The sequence below is a fragment of the Melopsittacus undulatus genome, chromosome Z (assembly GCF_012275295.1).
Source record: "Melopsittacus undulatus isolate bMelUnd1 chromosome Z, bMelUnd1.mat.Z, whole genome shotgun sequence".
Classification (NCBI taxonomy): Eukaryota; Metazoa; Chordata; class Aves; order Psittaciformes; family Psittaculidae; genus Melopsittacus; species Melopsittacus undulatus.
Genome location: NC_047557.1, coordinates 62967864 through 62987682, shown reverse-complemented (window position 1 = coordinate 62987682; position 19819 = coordinate 62967864). Strand labels below are relative to the sequence as shown.

Here is a 19819-nt window from a genome sequence, read left to right as displayed (position 1 = left end):
TATATATTTCATCTGAAAGGCACAAATCAGCATGAAAAAAGGAATTACATGTCTTTAAAGAAGTTGCTTACTTGCACTGCCAGATACACCTCCATTCACCAAGTCCAATATCTGTTCTTTCACTGTCATTGTCAGAAGAGTTTTCCAAAGGAACATTGGACCAAAGCTGAAGACAACTGGAACCAGTCAAAAGGCGAGTGCCTAAATGAAATGTTTTTAACACTGTAACTACAAGATAAGTAGCAAAATATAGAGGTCTATGAAGGAAGAGGAGAACAAGCAGCTTTTCAAAGCTGAAACTGCAGAACAAACCACACTAGATATTAATATCTTCTGTATACTAAAGTTACTATAATAGCAGTGTGCCTTTTACACATTTCTCTAACCAATACAGATTGGTTCAACCTTGCAAGAAGATATTCTCACATAAGACATTTTGAATTGATCACCTACAGTACAAAATGTGAAAATTTAGTAAATTTTCAAAGTAGCTATTCTCTATACGAAACACCTAGAACTATTGTAGATATCACTCTTTCACAAAACATACTTCACTACTTAAACAATGTTTTTAAACATTAGATACTGATGAGATTAGGATAATCAAGACCTTACAGAAGCACCTAATATTTTGGCTATCCTATACCAAGAAACAAAAGATAGATTTCACTCAATTTTTTTTTTTTGGTCCTAGAATTATAGAGAACACCAGTCTTTACTCGTACCCAAAAGACAGTAAAATTTAAATAAAAAATTAGTTGCTATATCAAGTACATGTTTCTTTTACTCAATTCTCACCTGTGGGATCCCATGTTAGATTATGTGCTATGGCTTCCAGTAAGATTTGAGCATTCTTCTGCCACTGATAATGTAATGTCTGAAATGTTAAACATTCACAAACATTAATATGAAAACACTTCCTTCCTTTTTTATAATAGCAAAAGTACATCTCCACTGCATCCTCCAATTTTTAGGAAGGACGCGTTTAAAATAAATTATTGATTATCTAATAAAAATTGATTACTTGTGATTTTTTAAACAAAGCAGCTTTCCATTAATCTGACCATAAACATAGAAGTTTCTAACTTCTTATTTAAAAAAATATAGGTTAAAAAAAAAAATCAGTATGCAAAATCATCACCAGAATCTGAGAGTTTAAGACGAAATCTGTGTTCTTTAAAAAAAAAAAGATCAAAAATTAAGTACACTAAATACACTAAATGGATAATAAATTATAAATACACTAGTACACTAAATACCAACAGTATTGTTGAATTAAAGGATTTCAATAAGGTCAAGATAACATATGATACTTCCCTCTCCCCTTCTTTTTCAATATACAGCAGGACAGTCTACTATTTACAGATTTTGCATCATTCCTTCATTCAGTAGAATAAGCTGAGGATTAAATTCACAAAATATTTATCTGGTCTGTTTTCATAATAGATTGCAAAGATTTGATGTCTTGAATTATGAGAAACTTAAATCATTACAGGAAATAATATGAAGAGCCAAAATGTTTTTTTCTTAATACACAAATACAGCCATTTTTAAAGTAATCATCCTCCACTCCAAAAATATCAAACCAAGAGATGTAAAAGTTAAAATACAACAACTAAATCTTTCAGAAGTTTAGTAGTAAACAATGATAACTACATCCAGATAAGATCCTGAACATTCTAGTAACTGGAAGACAGAGACAATCTTACAACAGTCTAAGTATGTTGGAAATTATTGCATAGAGGTTAACTGTGAGAATGAAGTAACAGAGTACTTCTCCAATTATAAATATTTTAAAGCAAATAATGGGTGGAGAGTGCTTCCCCTACTGCTTACAGTTACTATACTAACATCAAAGCTCAAAGTGTAGTTTACCAGTAGAGAAAAACATTCAGCATGGTTTCAGTTGCTCCAATGATAAAAAGAGACAATACTTCTAAAAATTTTGTATGAGCATAGGTTGTCACATTTAACCATTATTTTATTACACTGCTTTCCAGTGGTACAAATTATTACATATATTCAATACTAGCTATTTAATTAATATACAAAATACTACTGGTTTACAGGTACACTAGGAACCATATGACTGAGCTATGACTGTTTACTATAGAGAAGGGAAGCTACTATAAGGCTCCATAAACAATTTATTAGTACAAAAGAAGACACCAAACATGTGAAGGGGTCAACTATCGTCAAAGCTCCCGTATCATCAAACTGACTTTAATTAGACTCCAACACTTCTAATTATTAGAGTAATCCTTTCCCTGTAAGCAGCATGGTTAAATAATTTGCTTTAAATCAAACTATTAGCCAGAAATCAAGATTATGGCCAGTAATTTACTAAACTACTGTCACTGAAACTAAGCCATATAATCAAGAGAAAAACCACTATTCTCAGTCACTATTATAATACTGAAGTAAAAGCATGCATTTGTTCAGATATTCTAAAGAAAAAAAAAGAATTTTTGAAACTGTTACAGATTTTACCAAAATCATGCAGTTTCATAAACCAAAGATAAAACAAGGACTGTAAAACACATCAGGCTACACAGGATGGTTCAAAAAGTGCCCATGTTTTTAGGCTCTGGAATACTTCAGTTGTGAATTATACGGTTAGATAAATCAGTAATATGAAGCATTACAGCAAAATCTTTTTCTTTAAAGAACATTTCAAATAACGTCTCTGTCTCCCTCCTATATTTTTTACTTGCCAAGGCCCACCTTACCTTTCAATTGTATTCTAGCATTAGAAGACATCAAATGAATCTTCAACTTTAAAGCAAACCAGAAAAAATAAGGCCTCATAACTAAGTAAATTAATTAATAAGTGATGAATTACTTACATTACAATGACCACTGTTCTGCTTCATGAGGCTAACTGGCTCAAAGATACAAATCACTTCTCCGTAAGAAGCTGCAATCTAAAGCAAATTCATATTTATATGTATATATACAGAGAAAAAATAAACCAAAGAACAAACAAGAAAGTACTGTAGATTGTTGATTCTACTCTTAACCCTCCTTTTAAATACATCTTTAGCTCACATCCATACTCCCTTGCATTGGTGATAAAAATACAATTCTTTACTTACACATTAGTTCTGATGAACTACTGACAGTAGATATGAACTTTTTTTCTTTAATTTTACTTTTTCAAAGGTAGATCTACTATCAACATTATTTCTACATTTAATTAGGTAAACAATCAAAGGGTTTCTGCAAAGTTCACATTCTCAAAAATGGAATCAGCACTGATTTAGGGTACTTTTGTTCCCTGGCCTGAGAACATGCTACGTTATAAAAAGTTAATTCAAAAGACTTAAGTTATGCAAGCTAAACACCCAATGCAGAGAGCTGCAAAAGAGAACTACTGAATGCCAATGTAAAATCCTGCAAAAAAAGTTGCCGCATTGTCAGCTTTAATCGGTATTTCAAAGTCTTATTCCACCAGTGGTATCAGTCACCCAAAAGCTGCATTAAGAGAAAATTAAAAGTATTTTATCTCAAGATATCTGTATAAAATGCAAGCTTAAAGAAAGGTCAAAACAATCCAAGTGAATCTTAAAGACCACAATACTGTCATACCTAAGTTGCTATTATTTATGGATCTATTAATTACAGATGTACATGTTCTGTATAAATGTACAGATCCATACAGATCCTAAAATCCATAGATCTGTCGCTTCAAGAGGAATCCTCTACATTAAAAATTCTAGTTAAATAAATTTCTATCACAGTAACAACCTAAACACCAGCATGGCCCCAAAATGCCAAGAATAATTTTGTCGTAATTGCAAAATGCCTGAAGAAACTTTTACTTTATATCTCAGACTAATACTTGCCCTCTCTAATTCTCTTTAACTACCTCACTTTTCTGGTAATTCTATTCCACATCCCAACAGCAGGAGTTTATGTAAATTCATATTGATTAGATTTTTCCTTTCTTCCAAGCATGGACGGTTCTTCAGTTTTTATTGTTAACTGGGTTTTTAACACAAACTAACATTAGCCTGCCAAAGTGCTAAACAAGTAGTGTCCAGAGCATCAGCTACTCTCTGATGTTTCCACAGGCTTCCACAATGATACAGTCACTCAAGCCAGCCCTTATTGAGCATCATGCTGCCAAAAAGAATAATGCAAATTTGTGTGTTGAAGAGATTCCCAAACCACCTGCATCAGGCTGCCCAGTGAAGTTGTGGCTGCCCCCACCCCAGCAGTGTTTGAGGTCAGGTCAAATGGGGCTTAAGCAACATGATCTATGGCAGGGTGGGACTAGATCATCTTTAAAGGTCCCTTCCAACCCAAACTATTTAATGACTAATTCCTGCACCACTGTATGAGTCCTAGGGGAAACAATATCTTCCACCCTCACAACTCTGTCCAAACCAGGAATATAACTAGCAGCTTCAGGTTATTTCATAAAGTTTTAGTATAATCCAAATCATTTCTTGATACACATTTTTCCCCATTAGGCCCCAACATTGTGCAGAAACCCTCAAAATTTCTCATTCATCAACATATCTGTAACTCATACTAAGTTACATTATTACTCACTACTGAACAGTGGAAAAATCAATCATAGTTCCTTTGAAAAGAACCCACAGACTGTACTAAAAAAACAAACAACAAAACCATACCACCAACTACAACAAAACACACAGAAAAGAAAGAAAACAGAAAGAAAAACAACCCAGAAACACAAACAAAAAAAAAAATCCCCTCTAGAATAGTTAATGAAATTTTAAACCCTGGATTCAAAGCTGAGCTTTCTTACTCAAAATAATTAATAGTTCTGAAAAGAAAAAAAAAAAAAAAACACAAAAAACCAAGTCTTCGTTTAAAAATTAATGATTTAGCAAGCCTACTGGTTTTACCTACCAACTTTATACATGTATCCTATTAACATGAAATTTTTAATTAGTAGCTACATTTTCCTTTGACATTAGTAAAATAGTTTGTTCCATAAAGAAAACACTTTATATACATAGTAACACTGCAGTCACCAGTCAAATACAATCGACTTCTATTAAATATTTCAAACTATCTGAAGGACCACATTCTTGCACCCTTAAGCTATTTCTACAAGCCAAACCACGAAAACAATTAAAGTTTTGTCAGGCTATGATTAAAAGTTTTGACCCTAATTCTTACGTTCACTAGAGGAAGCAGTCTTGTAGCTTACGCTCTGTGGGAGGAGATCGAGTACTGTACCCACTTACAAAGAAGTTTTCATTACCAAGCTGCCTAAAATCAGAGGCAAGAGACTGTATTCAGTAGCCTAAGATTAAATCGACCTGTTTGTGTAACTAGTCCTTGCAAATCTACGGGACACTTTTAAAAAAGTTCATATATGCATACACAAATAAACACATGTAAATATAAATATATTCACATATGCATTCTTGGGGATGATTAAAAGTTTTCATCATTTTTTTCCCCTTCATCTCCTTTTTGGAGACAGATAATTAAGTTTAGCACAGAAAACAGACTGGTAAGAGAAAAGACAGCACCACTTGCCCCCCCACCCTTCAAAGACAGGGGAGAGATGGGTCTTACATGAACTTCTAAGCTGTTATTACTTCAAAGTAGCTTCACAAAGCACTAGCTTCCCAATAAACTGAAATTAGATTCAGTGGTCAAGAAAGAAGAAAAACTTAAATGCCTTACGTTCATAACTAGAAAATTACTCTTTTACAAATCAATTCTGTCATCCAAAGGAAGAATGATGGAGATCATTCAAAGAGAATAAGGCCAGCTGTCATGGAGAAAATGCTTGACAGCAGCTCCCCATAAAGATAAAAATTAAAAGGGTACGTAATTCATAAGGTATAACTGGACACTTTCCAGAAAGATTCAAAATTGCAACCTAAATAAGGTGCATTATTTTTATCTTATTTTGCTTCTTCCTGTAGATTTTGGACAACAAAGAATAATCTGAATATATACTAAAGAGAAATCTCTGTAAATATAGATGAAGCAGCTGCAAGAAAAAATTCCACCCTGGCAGCGGTGAACTAGAAATATATTGATTGGTCCAGTCAAGAAGCAGATTCCTAGACATTCACTGCTTACTATTTTCATCACTCTCCAAATAAATCTAGTTTAATTGCTAACAGCAAACAACTTGCAGAATCAAACTGACCCCACAGGTCTAATTAAGAAACTGAAAAAATCTAAAGTTCAGTAAGCTTGATAGTTTGATATATTCCCATGTGTTTACAGCTCAAGGACAGTCTGTTATTTAAATACATACAGAACCGGTATTGTGCAGTCAAGATGACCTTGCAAATTTGCAGAAAAATTTTAAAAGATTAACATGATCTGCATGTTCATGTAACCATCTGTTATTATACAGCTAGTGAATTAAAAAAAAACCACTTTCCACTTAACAGCTGCCAGTGGAGCAAGACATGCAATCTTTATGGCTAAGAGGTACCAGAGACACAGACAAGAACACTTCCTCATTTTCATTTATGTTCTCCACTATCACTGCAAGAGTTCACCACTGAAACATTAAAACGCAGGAACATAGTGTGGCTGAGGATCATCATCACAGACTTCACATGTAACCATAAAGACCTTCCATGCAGAGGTCTTGTCTCAACATGGACACCAAAATGTAACCAAAGCTCTCAACTCATAAGGCCCTGTACTAATGTGCAGAAGGCTCACATGATCTCCCCACTAGCACAATCTTAAAGAAAGCAACAAAGTTAAAAAAACCCTCTTACCTACACCCAGACAGTTTCTACTGAATTGAACAGCTTAATCATACTGTAACATCCTAATGGACAGAGCTACCTGATTATATATTTGCTGTGACAGAACTGTTACCAAAGACCTCTGTAAAAAGGACTTGAATCCTAATAGTATCTAAAATACAACATTTCTGATCCAGTTTTCCTACATAAGAAAAAGCTCAGAAATCAAGGAAGCAAAACCCTGTCAAAGAGCAATTTTAGAGCCTTTATTAACTGCTTGAAAAGGATGTCAGTTTTCTGGATGATCTAAAAAGTTATTTTTGTGGAAGCACCCTACTGCCAGGCACTAACATGTCAAGGCACATCAATGATACACCCAGTAGCATGAAGCTCTAGTGAAAAAATTATTTTTGCTTCCACCTTACTCATCTTTTAGCTAAATTCTTGATATCGCATTTTTGCAGCCCTGTGCACATCTCTATCTGCCTCTACAGCCCTATATATCTTCTACAATCTTATTATCCATGCTTACTATTTCGCATGCACTGTGCTGCTTACCACAAAGACATGAAGCAATGAGCATTTCACTATTCACTCCTGTGTATTTGCCTTAACTTGCAAGTATCTACACTCTTGAGAAGGTGCTTGACATTGCTAGAACATTATTAGAAACGCTGCTCTACGTACCTTCCCCTGTTGCATTGAACAGTCCACACATCCCACTTGTATGTTTCCATGTTTTGCACCAGGGATTATCTGTAATCTTTCAAAGTCAGTCCCCAGTACCACAATATCACATCCTGATGCATATGCCTAAAAAGGAAAAACAAGAATTAAGTGAAACTTTGGCTATTTCACCTTATTGGTGAAGTATGAAAAGGTATAGTCTATGCACCCCACAGTGAGACAACAATAAAAGGGCCAAAAAGGCCATTTTAGTTGGCCAAGAGCTTCAAGAGCAGAACAGTCTCACAAAAAATGCAGATGGAAGATTTCCGTTTACTAACATAAATGATTCTGCCTTACAGCTAACCCTACCATTTCTAGTATAGTAACTAAAAACACTTTTGACCTGAAAAAAGGCAGTAAAATGGAATGCTAGATTTGCAGAACGGAAATCTGATGATCATGCTTTCATGTGTAGGAATATTTCACAAAGACTGACCCAGACTATTAGACCATTACATACATTAAAATAAATAAATAAAAACCAGAGGTTTTGGTTCAAAGACAATTTTCCCCACAAAAAGGTTCAGAGACATTTCACAAAACAGCCTGACTCAGAACACTCTGACTACCATTCTCAGCCAATATTCAGTTATTGCTTTCCAACCAACAGACCATCAGCCATCCTTAAAATAACCTGATAATTGGCAATGCTATCTATAATGCCTTTGCAGACTAATTATAACCATTCATTTATTAATGACCATTTATTATTGCTCAGGTTTTTGAGCCCCTTCCCATTCTGTCCCCTCTTCATTTTCAAGAAGTGGTTCAAGCAGTGTAATTGCTACTGTCAAAAGAACAGCATTTATTATGAATTGACACCTTAATTGCAGGTTCCAAAGCAGTCTAATTTAAAATTAATTTGAAAAGAGGAGACTGAGTACTGTTTTTGTTCCAATGTTAAAGTGATTATTTTAATATCACAGTAACATGAACTCTGGACCTGTTCTTCACAGAACATTTTTTTCTTTAGTTAAAAACCATCTCAACTAGTGACTCACTGATTAAGTCCACAGTACACCAGGCAAAGATTATGCAGAAATACTATATGTATAATTTTTCCCACAGCCATCTTGTGGAATTCAGTGTTCCATACGGAGGCAGTTTCAAGGAAAAAAAGAAAAAGAAAAAAAAAGTACTTCACTTTAAAGAGATAACTTTGCTTTACTAAAAATGTCTTTAAAAGACTGAAGTGCCGAAGAGTGTATGAAGCCCACCTGCTCTTCTGCAGAGGCCCTGTAGGCCTCATCAGATCTTTAGATTTCATTTTTCCTACCAGGTTCTCTCCACTTCTCAATGCATAGGCAAGCCTGAGAGCATTCAGCAACACAACACTACAATATTTCCATCACAGTGAGAAAGAACTTGCATATGAAATAATACACACTGTTAGCAATGATCCTGAAGTTCAAAAATTAACAATTTCAATGTGATCAAGAACTCAAATGACTTCAACACATAAAAAAGTTCTGCGAACACTTGGCATTTTGCACTGGAAGAACTCTAAAGTAATAATCAAATACTACACTTTGGATTCTCTAGAAACTGGTATATCAGAAGGTTGTCTCCTGCTAACCCAGGCTGTGCTGGCCAGCAGTAGTATGCAAACATCTTAGATTTCCTGTTTCCTAAAAATGTCCCTTTATGAATATAGCTCTTGTTCAAGAGCTATATAGATCCTCCTTTTGCTATGCTTAAACATGGCTATTATTTTATGTTTAATACTTATTTCTTGCTCAACTTCATATGCTGTGTGTTTAAAAAAGAAGACTGTCAAACTGGATAAACTTTCTGAAGTTGAGGAATATCTTCTCATCCTAGCAGCTCCCAGTTCTAACAATTATAAATAGACTTGTGAGAATCCAGATCAGGGTGACGACAAAAGGAGTGCCCTTATAAAATCTTGTTCCTGGAAGAAAAATATAGTCTTTCCATCCTCACATTCTGGTTACTCTAAACATTACCTGAAAAAAAAAAAAAAAAGCCACCCTTGGTCACATTGATTTCCCAATCCTCAGTAAGCTGCAAAACCACTGACCAGCACTTAAAACTGCAGAGATGATCTATCCCCAAAGAGGTAAAAAGGGGAAGAAGGGGTGGGGTGGAGTGTGGGGGGGCCAGGGGGAGGGAAGGCATTCTCAAAGAGCTTCCAAATATAACTACAGCCAAGCAGAAGGATGAGGACTTGGAGGTTATTTTTGAGGTTTAGCTAATGTTTGCCTGCAGGAGAACTAAAATTTCAAAGACACACAGCAAGGGATGCAGAGGGGAAGGAAGCTACGTATTTCAAAGAACAGAAGTTTCTGAATAGAAGGTAACTAGGCTGTCTGGCATATGAAACTGCAAAAAGCTCCCTTTTCTATTGTTGCCTACCATCCCAATCCCATTACACCTCCCACTGACCAGACACTTCAGGAGGGAAGCTTGAGTTGTTCCCCTTTTCCTAAGGCCTCTTTGCCTTGGTTCTCTGCTGTCCCCCTGCAACTCATCCATTAGACTGTCTTTGTGTAGCAAAGTCAGATTTTCATATGCTCTCTCTGGAACCCAGACTCCAGTTCTGAATGAGATTTCTAAGCAACTGTATCCTATAAAAATATTTCCCAAAAATAAGAGCACAAAACTAACTACTGTATTAGCTAAAAAATTAGGTTTTTTCCACCTCAGAAAATCATGTGGTATTTTAGCATAGTACCATGGAAGTCAGTACTCAGGTACAAAGCATACTTTCTAGATCCTAACATCTCTTAGACACAACAAAAACCAATTCTGCCTATCAGCTGTATTAGCTAAAAAATTAGGGTTTTTTCCACCTCAGAAAATCATGTGGTATTTTAGCATAGTACAATGGAAGTCAGTACTCAGGAACAAAGGATACTTTCTAGATCCTAACATCTCTTAGATACAACAAAAAACAATTCTGCCTATCAGACAACTTTATCTTCTCACTGCATGACTTTTCCACAATTGGTCATATGTCACTCGTTTTCATTTTGACAAAAGCTATGGAAACTAAGCCAAAAGGTGATTCAAGTGTTCTATAATGTGCAGGGCAAGAAGCAGTTTCAGAATATAAGCATTTCTTGTATCCATACTTGGGTCTACATTACCCAGCCCTTGGGGGTTATGGAAAGGGGGACACAAAATGCTGCCATACACTTCAAATAGGAAAGAATTCCTAAATAATAGTAATTAAAAGAAATAATTAATAAAACCTCAATGCCTTTTAAAGCAAGCAGAGCCTCCAAGTCTGATTTTAGCAAGCCATAAAAGTCTTTCACCTTAAGAATGCCCTAAAATATTTACAAGAAACTTGTCTTTGCAGAAGGGGACAAGCAGGTAATGTTGACATTATCATGCTCTTGGAATGTTTATTAAACAATGATTTGTTCTTCTGGTACACAAATAAACAAGATTGAACTAGTTCAAACTGCATGGACATGGATTTCACTAGCTGCTAACATAGCAAAACAAGCATGAAATTAGGAAGTGAAAGATGTATGAGGCCTGTGAAAATAAATGTAATTTTGCATACAATACCGTTTCCACAAAATTTCTACCTATTCTTTCAACCAGATGTCAACTCTTATTTCTAAAATGATACTTTTCCAAACATTAACAGGTATTTTTACAATAATAGTACTTTAAAACCACATTAGTTTTAACAAAGTAATACAGACATTTATATGAACTATTTTAATTTATTTCTGAACTGAAAGCCTGGAATACACAACTTAAAAATGGAGAACGGTACTGGCAAATCACTACTCTCAACAGAAGAAAACTAAATGAGCAGAGGTCTTGACATCTTATATAGCACAGCATCTCTAAAACAACTATTTTGCTTTTATGATCCCTCTGTACATTTCTTCTATGTACTGACATACAAAGTTTTTGCTGTAATTTGTACTACAACATATAGTTGGGCTGACACATTATCATGTACAACTTGCACAAACTTTATTTAACCTGCATCTCTCACATGAAGAGCACAATTACCATGAATTACCAGCTATTATCCACAGGTGAATGCAATGTGTGTGTACATATGCATTTATAAAGTAACATATATAGTAGCACATGCAAACATATGGGATGAACATACAGACTAAAAAGCCAACCTAGAATGCTGTGCTGAGGTCAAGGTAAATCAGAATCTCCTAGCAGTAGCAGACTAAGGGACCACACAGCAGTCCACAGAACTTACTTGGAGTGCTCTCTCTTCCTGCTATAGCTATACTGGAAGCTTTCCAGTATAATGACCCACAATCTTTTGCTTCTTTTGTCCTGCAGTTGATTTGGTTACTGTATCAAAGGTAATTCTCAAGCCACATCAACACCACTTTTATAGCTGATGGGTCTGGAGGGTTCTTATGTCCCTTGCAAATGAAATGAAGCAAGCCCCAAAGGTCAGGATGCCACAGCTCACAATCAAACTGACCAACTAAAAAGATTTTATCAAAAAACATTTATGGCCCCTGCTCATTGCAGGAGGGTTGGAATAGATGACCGTTGAGGATCCCTTCCAGCCTAAACTATGATTATACCTTTAGAAAACAGTCATTTCCCATTGAAAAAAAAAAAATCAAACAAAACAACACACACACACACAAAAACCCCAAACAAACCACACACAAAACCAAAGCAAGCTATTCCAAGGAGAAGCACTGCACAGGAACAAAAACTTAAAAAACTCATCGTTATTAATTACATAAGGTACCTGTTTCTTCTGCTGCCTGAGCACATACACATAATACATTCTCAGTCTGTGATGACTAAATACTGGTTATATGCAACATAAATAGGCACAGGTGGGAGAAAAGTACTTCCTTGTGTCTCACTTCTATTTTCCTCTCCTTCTCATTGCTTCCACTTCTAAGAAAAATTCACAACAAAGGTCATTCTTAAGAAAAGTGAAGATAAAATTTAAAGGCAAATAAATCCTTCAAGCAGGTGATACTGCAGTAACATCTGTATATTATTCCTTTGTACAGAATGGTCAAAATCAAAAAAACATAGTCACCACGAGCCACATCTGAATTACCCTAGTTTAAAAACAACCAAAAAAAAAAACAAAAAAAACCATCTCGCCCATGCATATATAAATTTGCACTAATCTTTTTGGCATGGTCTTGCCTCCATCCCCATTCTTAGATTAGTGTAAGCTTTGATACAAGTATTATATTTAAATATCTTATTTTTTAAATTATTTCATTACAAAGATTAAATTTAAAGAAATACTTTTCCATCATGCCTGGAAAGAAATAAAAATAAAAATAAAAAATGCCACTAAACCTACAACCAGGCTTTCTAATCTATCAAAACTACTTGCACTAATGTACTTCTGTAAGTGGCAAATTCAGAGGCCATGCACGTAAAATCAAGTCTCACAGAAACTCCACTTTTCACTGAAGTGCAAAGAGGTTTTTTTGTTTGTTTCACTTTAGTTTATTTTTAGATAAATCCCAGTAAGAAATTAATTAGGTTTTAAAATTCAGAATAGGTAAACTGGAATATGGAGGGGGCAAAAAAGAATAAAAATAAAAGTTACCTAGAGCGTTTCCTTCCCTTCTGTAAATGACAATCACAACACAGTGTAACTTCTTGAGTGACTCTTATGACCCGTTAATTTTGTTCACTACAGTTATGATGGAGTTCTAAATAGAAAGAAAATGTTAAGTGCCTTCTAGACAGGCAGCTAACAATTTTACTGAGCCACAGAATATACTTTATTTAAAAAAAAAATAGAAAGCTGGAAATCTTTATATCACAACTTAATTCCTTTGGAAAATTTGGTGTGATCTTGACCAAATTACCCGAAACATGTTTTCCAAGTACCTTTCAACTCAGCATTTGGAGCTCATAGCTTCATCAATCATACAAAGCATGTCTCTAGTCCAGGATGAGAATAATCACACACACAGGAAATCTGTCCAGAAAAGATTCTGACTGAATTCAAATAAAACATACAATTTATCTTTCTTTCCCAAAATTTTACCCCTACAAACCATTGCTCTTTTGTGATTTCCATTACCTCTCCTGGGCCTTGTGCAGTTGCTCGCAGTGATTTCCGCCCCCCACTGCCCATCTGATACTTGGGGGGGGAAAAAAAGATATTGCAGAAGCATAAATGCACAATCAAAAATGAACAAAACTACACAATCACAAAAATGGTAACAGTGCTCGTTACCCAGTAACCGAAATACAGCTTCACTAGTAACTACTACTGCAGTATCCTACATGATGACCTCCATAAACTTATTAAACTCAAATATTTCAGACCTGGAAAATAACACCCCAAAATAAAGGATGTATTCCACTGCTGACAAGCACAAAGTAAACAGACCAATTAACTTTCAGGAGAAGCATACAGATTTAACAAACATCTGAATTCTGATTTCTGAGGGATGAGTTCTCATTCAGCATACCACACATTATTACTGCCTGCTGTCGGCAGATAAACAACAGGCATGTTTCTTGCGATATCTTGATGCTCGTGAGGCTTCTTCTAAATATAAATAAAACACACGTCAAACACTCCTTTTATCAGCCTTCTCTCCAATGAAGCTCATGCTCCACTTGACACTTCACATCCTAAAAAAAGAAGGCCAGAACAACAAACCTGCATACCACTAACACAAGTATCTCAAATAACATCTTAAAACAGCATGCATTCAAAAAAGTGCATGCATTTTAGTGGGTACATGCATTTTTTACTAATTTTGCTTCCAATTTTCCTGAGTATAGGAGAAGAATCTGTTGACTACAGCTTAAAATTCTAACATTTTCACCTTAAATATTCAGTAAAGCATATCAGATAATATTCTGAAGCATACTGTAGACAAAAGAAAAAAAAAAAATAATCAAGGTATTAAAGACCAAGCTCTCTTGTCAGACAAAGACAACTCACCCCACCTGTGCAGTACATAACCCTGAAATATCAACTCCTATGAGTTCTCAGCCACAAAAACTGGAAGCATAGAAGTTTGGTGAAACATGGTCTGGTTTGGCTTGTTTTTTTCATTTGTAATATCATCCAACAGTATTTACACTTATTGATGCTTATTCATTACTTCAGATACAGGGAAAAAATTGATCTTTTTTCTTACTGGATTTTCTAAGGGTTAAGACCACCATTTCTTTCCACAAAGGCAGAAAGTGCCTTTAGTACCTTCACTTCTTAATCCTCTAAGCAATCTTATGAGCTTAACATGGCACTGTAAAATGAGTAACAGCAACAACAAACAAAAAAACCCAAACTCCCCAAAACCAGTCAAACAAACAAAAACAAAGGAAAAAAAAGGGGGGGGGGGGGGGGCAAAAAACCAAATCCAACCCAAATCTGAAGCAGTTGAGGATTCTCTCTTAGGATTTCTCTTAGAAGTTTTAAATCCCCCTCCTGGGAAAAAGGACAAAACAAAGGAAGATGAATGTACCTATAGGAAACATTATTATTGTATTTACGTCTATTTATGTCATCTTGCAAGACAGAGACCACAGAAAACTGCACTCCAATCACTCTCCTCAAAGGGAGATTCGTACTCTTCTTATCCATTGGGGAGCTCTAACACTTTGAATAAGTTAGGCCGCAAGAGGCATAGAGCCCTTCAACGACATTAGTAACTCAAACTATTTCCCTCAAAACAGAATTATATCAAAGTAGAAAACTTACAAGTATATAGTTTGAAAGTTTACCAGCACTGCACTAAAGCAAACCTCCTTGTCTCACCCCAAATGGTTTCCCACCATTGGTGGGCCTTTAAGATTTCTGGATATGTAAAATCAGAAAGTTTTGCACAGTTGATGTTCGAAGAACCAATTGCTGTAGTTTAAGAAATCCTCTAACAAGAAGTTAATGCACACAATTCACTCTGTTGGAAGCAAGCACGTTGCCGAAAGTACGCTACAGAAGCAGCCTAACTCCGGGGAAGCAGCTCTAAGGTGCTTCCGTGTGAACGCAGACCGTACCCCACCTTCCAGCATCGACACTGCGCCGCTGCCGCAGAGTGAAGCTGCAGGTAGACACCTGATTTTAGCTGCGTACATGAGACGGAAGAGCAAAATGCAAGTTTAACTCCTGCATTCTATCTACCATTCCACAAACAAGCTCGAAACCACACTACGCGGTAATTAGGAGCAACCAGAAAAGGTAAGGTAAAAAAATAGGCACTGTTCCTTATTTCATCCCTCTACAGCCCAAAAAGGATGTCAGGAAAGGTATATTTCGGGGGAGGATGGGAAGAAAAACACAACAGAAGTCTGTTTACAAAACAAGAGTGAAAAGGAGAAAACCATTAGGGTTTCAGCCTTACTAAATACTGCGGAGCTTCTCCTCTCCTAAACATAACTATCGGCAGGGAGTTCAGAAATGGTTTTAAACCCGTAACACTGAGTAACACACGGATTTCAAGCTCTCCTTAAGCTAGCCGCAGGCAGGACAACAGTCACCTCTCCTGCAGAAAGAGCCCTAAATCTCCCCTCTGCAGCACCAGCCGCCCGTACCGGCTGCGTTTATGTAACCTTTTATCACAGCCACCATATTCCCGTGGTCGCAAGAACCTCCGAGAAGCACGGCCGGGCCCTGCCCGCGCCCCTTACTGCTGCCCAGGCAGCAAGGCCGCCCCGCACGGCACAGCAGGGCCCGCACTGCCGCGCTCAGCAAAGTTGTGCGCGGCCCCAAGCAAGCTCCGGGAAGGTGTGCCGCAGGGAAGCGCTCCCACAGCGGCGGGCACTGCCGCTACCGCCCGGCGACAGCACCGGAGCCGAGCCGCCACGCTCCACGGGGGCCGGCTGCAGCCGCCGCGCCTGACGCAGCCGCTTTCGGCGCCCGAGTCCCGGCGGGGGACTCACCGTGAAAGGCTGGTCGTGCAAGCTGCCCACCGAGAAGCAGTAATCGCCGGGGTTCACAGCCCCCGTCAGCACCTGGTGCAGGTTCATGGCGAGAGGCCGCCCCAGCCCCCGCCGCTCAGCCTCGGTTAGTCCCTCGGGCGTCGAGGAGGCGGTGGCGGCACAGCCCGCGGGGCGTGGTCTGCCTGCGCATGTCTGCACAGGCCGGGAGATGGGGGCGGTCGCTGGGCCCGGTGTGAGGCGCAGCGGTGAATGTGACTCCCGTGTTAGGCTCGCCTTGCAAGGTGCTACCTCGGGCTGGGGGCGAGGGGAGTGGCGTGGCTGACTCCGGGCCGGGCCGGGCCGCGCTGCGCTGCACTGCACCGCGCCTGGCCGGGCCGAGCCGAGCCGGGCTGGGCTGATCTGGGCTGAACTGATCTGATCTGAGGGAGGGGGACCCCAAACGTGTCCAGCCGGCCGCTCCATCCCGCTGAAGTAGGAACGGAGTAAGGTAGCCCTTGCAAAAAACAACGCTGTCCCCATCTAACTCGAGTTACTTCACAGCTGAAGGGACTCAGCCCCAGCCTGTTCACAGGGCTTGACAGGAGGAAGTGTCTGTCAAACAGAAATGTGGTTCTCTGAGACTTGGGAAACGAAAAGGACATTTTGCTGGGACACCAGATCAGCTGTAGGCAGCCGGATTTTTCACCTCCCTCACGACATGAGGAAAAAGGAAGTGAGAGCCATCTAGGATGGGTGTTGCTTTGCACCCAGTTTAGGAGCAGGATTAATGGAGGCTGGTTTGTTCCAACAACACCAAAGGTCAAGACATAACGTCAAGCTGGGCACAAGTGCCACAGCAGAGAACCCTGCATGTCCTGATACAGGAGGGTTTTCAGATCCACCCTCTCAGGGCACCTTGTCATTTACATAGCTCTTCACCTATAAAACGACTGAAAGGTTGAGGTGTCTCCTAGTTTTGAGAAAGCACAGCTACACTGAAAGGACATTATAACTTGTAACTAATCTTCACACTGTAATTAGTTTTTAGTTTTCCATCACTTTCTCATGCAGACTTCAGCGTTACTTGTGTTTTCCATTGTAAATTATAGCTCCTACATCCATTTGCATTTTTACATTATCCAGATATTGGATATTAGTGCTTCTTTCTGCGTACCAGCTGTTCTGAGAAATAACACAAAATCAAAATAGTTTCATGATTTATAGGCATAACTTTTTGTATCACATCACACAGTAATTATAAGGTGATACCATGTATCTGTACATGGAAATGCCTTTTCTTCCTGTGTTACTTAGCCAGTCCTCTGTAAGCAAGGTCAACCTCATACCTTTTTGGGTGTGATGTCTCACACATTATTTTAGCAAATACAAGTCTCACATGCTTTGAAAAGCAGATTGAAGAGCACTGGTTGCTGCAGGAATTCATGAAAAGGAAATAAAGATTTCTCCTATTTTCTAAAACCTTCTGATGTGAAAATAATCCATCTGATTTGGCACTCTGTATAGACATTCCTTCAATGTCTGGTTATAAACTCCTACCACCCTAATTGCTTTTGTTTTGAAAAGGATTAAAAAGCTTCTCAAACTATCTTATCTTATGCTTTTACCCTTGCCAGGAGTGCTGATCACTGATAAGTGGTCTTATTCTTCTGCCAGCTGCAGAATCTCATAAAACAACCTTAGGGAATTTTTAAGTTAAAAATTATATTCATTAGGTTCTAGGAAAGAACATGAATTATGACTGAAAACAGGAAGAGGCCTTTATTTGTGACTTTCAGCACAGCCACCTACTTCTGGGCTCAGGCTGTGAACTGCTGCAGCTTTGGTTGCAGCCAGCTGATACTCCTTCCCCCAGAGAATTTCTCCAGAATGCATTGGGCAGAAAAGGTTAGAGATCCTTCAGAACCATATTGGTTCTTCAAGTCTTTTTACTCCAGGTGTAAAGTACAGAGGATGTGCAGTATGATGACATAGCAGGGTGACAGTAGACACCAATTGCAGACCCCAGTCTGAGAAAGGTGGGGAATTCAGGAAGAAGGGGGAATTCAGGACACCATGTAAAAGAATGAAAGAGTTTTACTGATAACTTCATTCTCTTCTTTATCTAATTAGAACACAATGTAATACATTTCCAACTGATACACCCTAATATGCTGGTTTGTTAAGAAAACATGGAACTTCCCATTTCCCTACTAACTAGATTTGGTCTTTGTGACGATTCAGTTGAGTATGTTTGAAAGGACATCACCTTTTAGAATGACATCCTATGTAATGACAGGCCAGGCACATGTATCCATATCCTTGCCCCCATTCCCATGGGGCTGGGACACTACCTTCTTCCCACATTTGCTTCCAGCAGTAAGCTGTAGTGTAGGAGCTCTCACTCCTCACTGCTGATTCCTGACATTTCTGCTGTGCCTCTTCCACTTACTAGCCTGGGGGATGGCAAGGGCAGCCACAGAAGTGGGACTTGGGCAGAAGTCCTTCAATCTGGTGGCCTTTCCCACTTCTCTTGTGACATCTGTGAATTTAGCTGCAGACAAATTATGAACTGTACATTTTATTATGACATCAAAGTGAATACACAGTTGGAAACTGACAAAATTCAGCTCTGATCGGTGCAATGACATACTGCAGGCATTTTTTAAAAATACCTTAAAATTATTCAGTACATTTAAAGGTTTATTTATAAATTGTCTTGTTGACAAAAACACAGAGGTTGGTTTTGCTCAGAATTTCAAAACTTGACAGTTATCGAAAGGTAGAAGAAAAAAAAAATCTCAGAAAGCTAATAACCACCACAAAGTTTTTCCTGTGCTTTTTGTTCATTTTGCATGTTTTACCACCTCAGTAAATCACTTTTTTTTTACAAAAAGCCCTTCATCTTGCTTTTCACTTTGAAGTATCTAAAACTAACCAGGAAAAGCACTGAGTTTGTCCTACAGGATTACAGAATACTGTCACAAGCTCCTTTCTGTTGTTTTGCCCCTAACTTCAGTAAATCTACTTTATTTGAGTCTTTCAGGAGCTGTAATTCTTCTCAAAAGCTGCAGACTCTGGTCATTCACAACTGATGCTGAACATACTTGCTCAGTCTTTGCCTTTGGCTTTTTTGAAGGAGCACTAATCAAAATATTCTAGATATCAGAATAGCAGAAGACAGGAAAGACTGTCACTTCCCAATATTTTAATGTGGAGTGACTGTGGCTGTTCTGAGTCTGCCAGAATGTCAGCATTTGTGCACACATGAGGACTTTGAAGTGAATGATTCACTGATTTTCGGTTATTGACCAAAGTATTACTTTTTCAATAACAATGTGGCCTTTTATGCTCCAAAAAAGCAATATCAACTATATACATAGGCATTTTTCATTAGAAAATCCTGCTTGTGTTTCCCTAATAATGTTTGAGGAAAGTCCAAGTGAGAATTTTACATCAGACTCACAAGTTTCTTCTAAGTTCAAAATTGCACCTCTGCAAAGCAAATCCATATTAGCCAGTGCAATGCAGTAGAAAAGTGATGTATGTTTTCAAATTATTTC

The 19819-nt window shown here is 37.8% G+C and overlaps 1 protein-coding gene across 2 annotated transcripts in view; it reads right to left on the bottom strand.

The window, feature by feature from the left end:
* The window catches only part of DMXL1 (Dmx like 1), an 82244-nt gene extending 65877 nt beyond the window's left edge, over window positions 1-16367 (bottom strand). For both annotated transcript variants that reach the window (XM_013127445.3, XM_005142973.4), the window contains exons 1-6: window positions 16281-16367; window positions 7392-7517; window positions 2858-2924; window positions 1617-1621; window positions 799-877; window positions 72-201 (exon numbers count right to left, since the gene is read on the bottom strand). In XM_013127445.3, coding sequence (XP_012982899.2) covers window positions 72-201; window positions 799-877; window positions 1617-1621; window positions 2858-2924; window positions 7392-7517; window positions 16281-16367 — 494 coding nt within the window. The remainder of the gene's footprint in view (window positions 1-71; window positions 202-798; window positions 878-1616; window positions 1622-2857; window positions 2925-7391; window positions 7518-16280) is intronic.
* Window positions 16368-19819: the final 3452 nt, after the last annotated feature.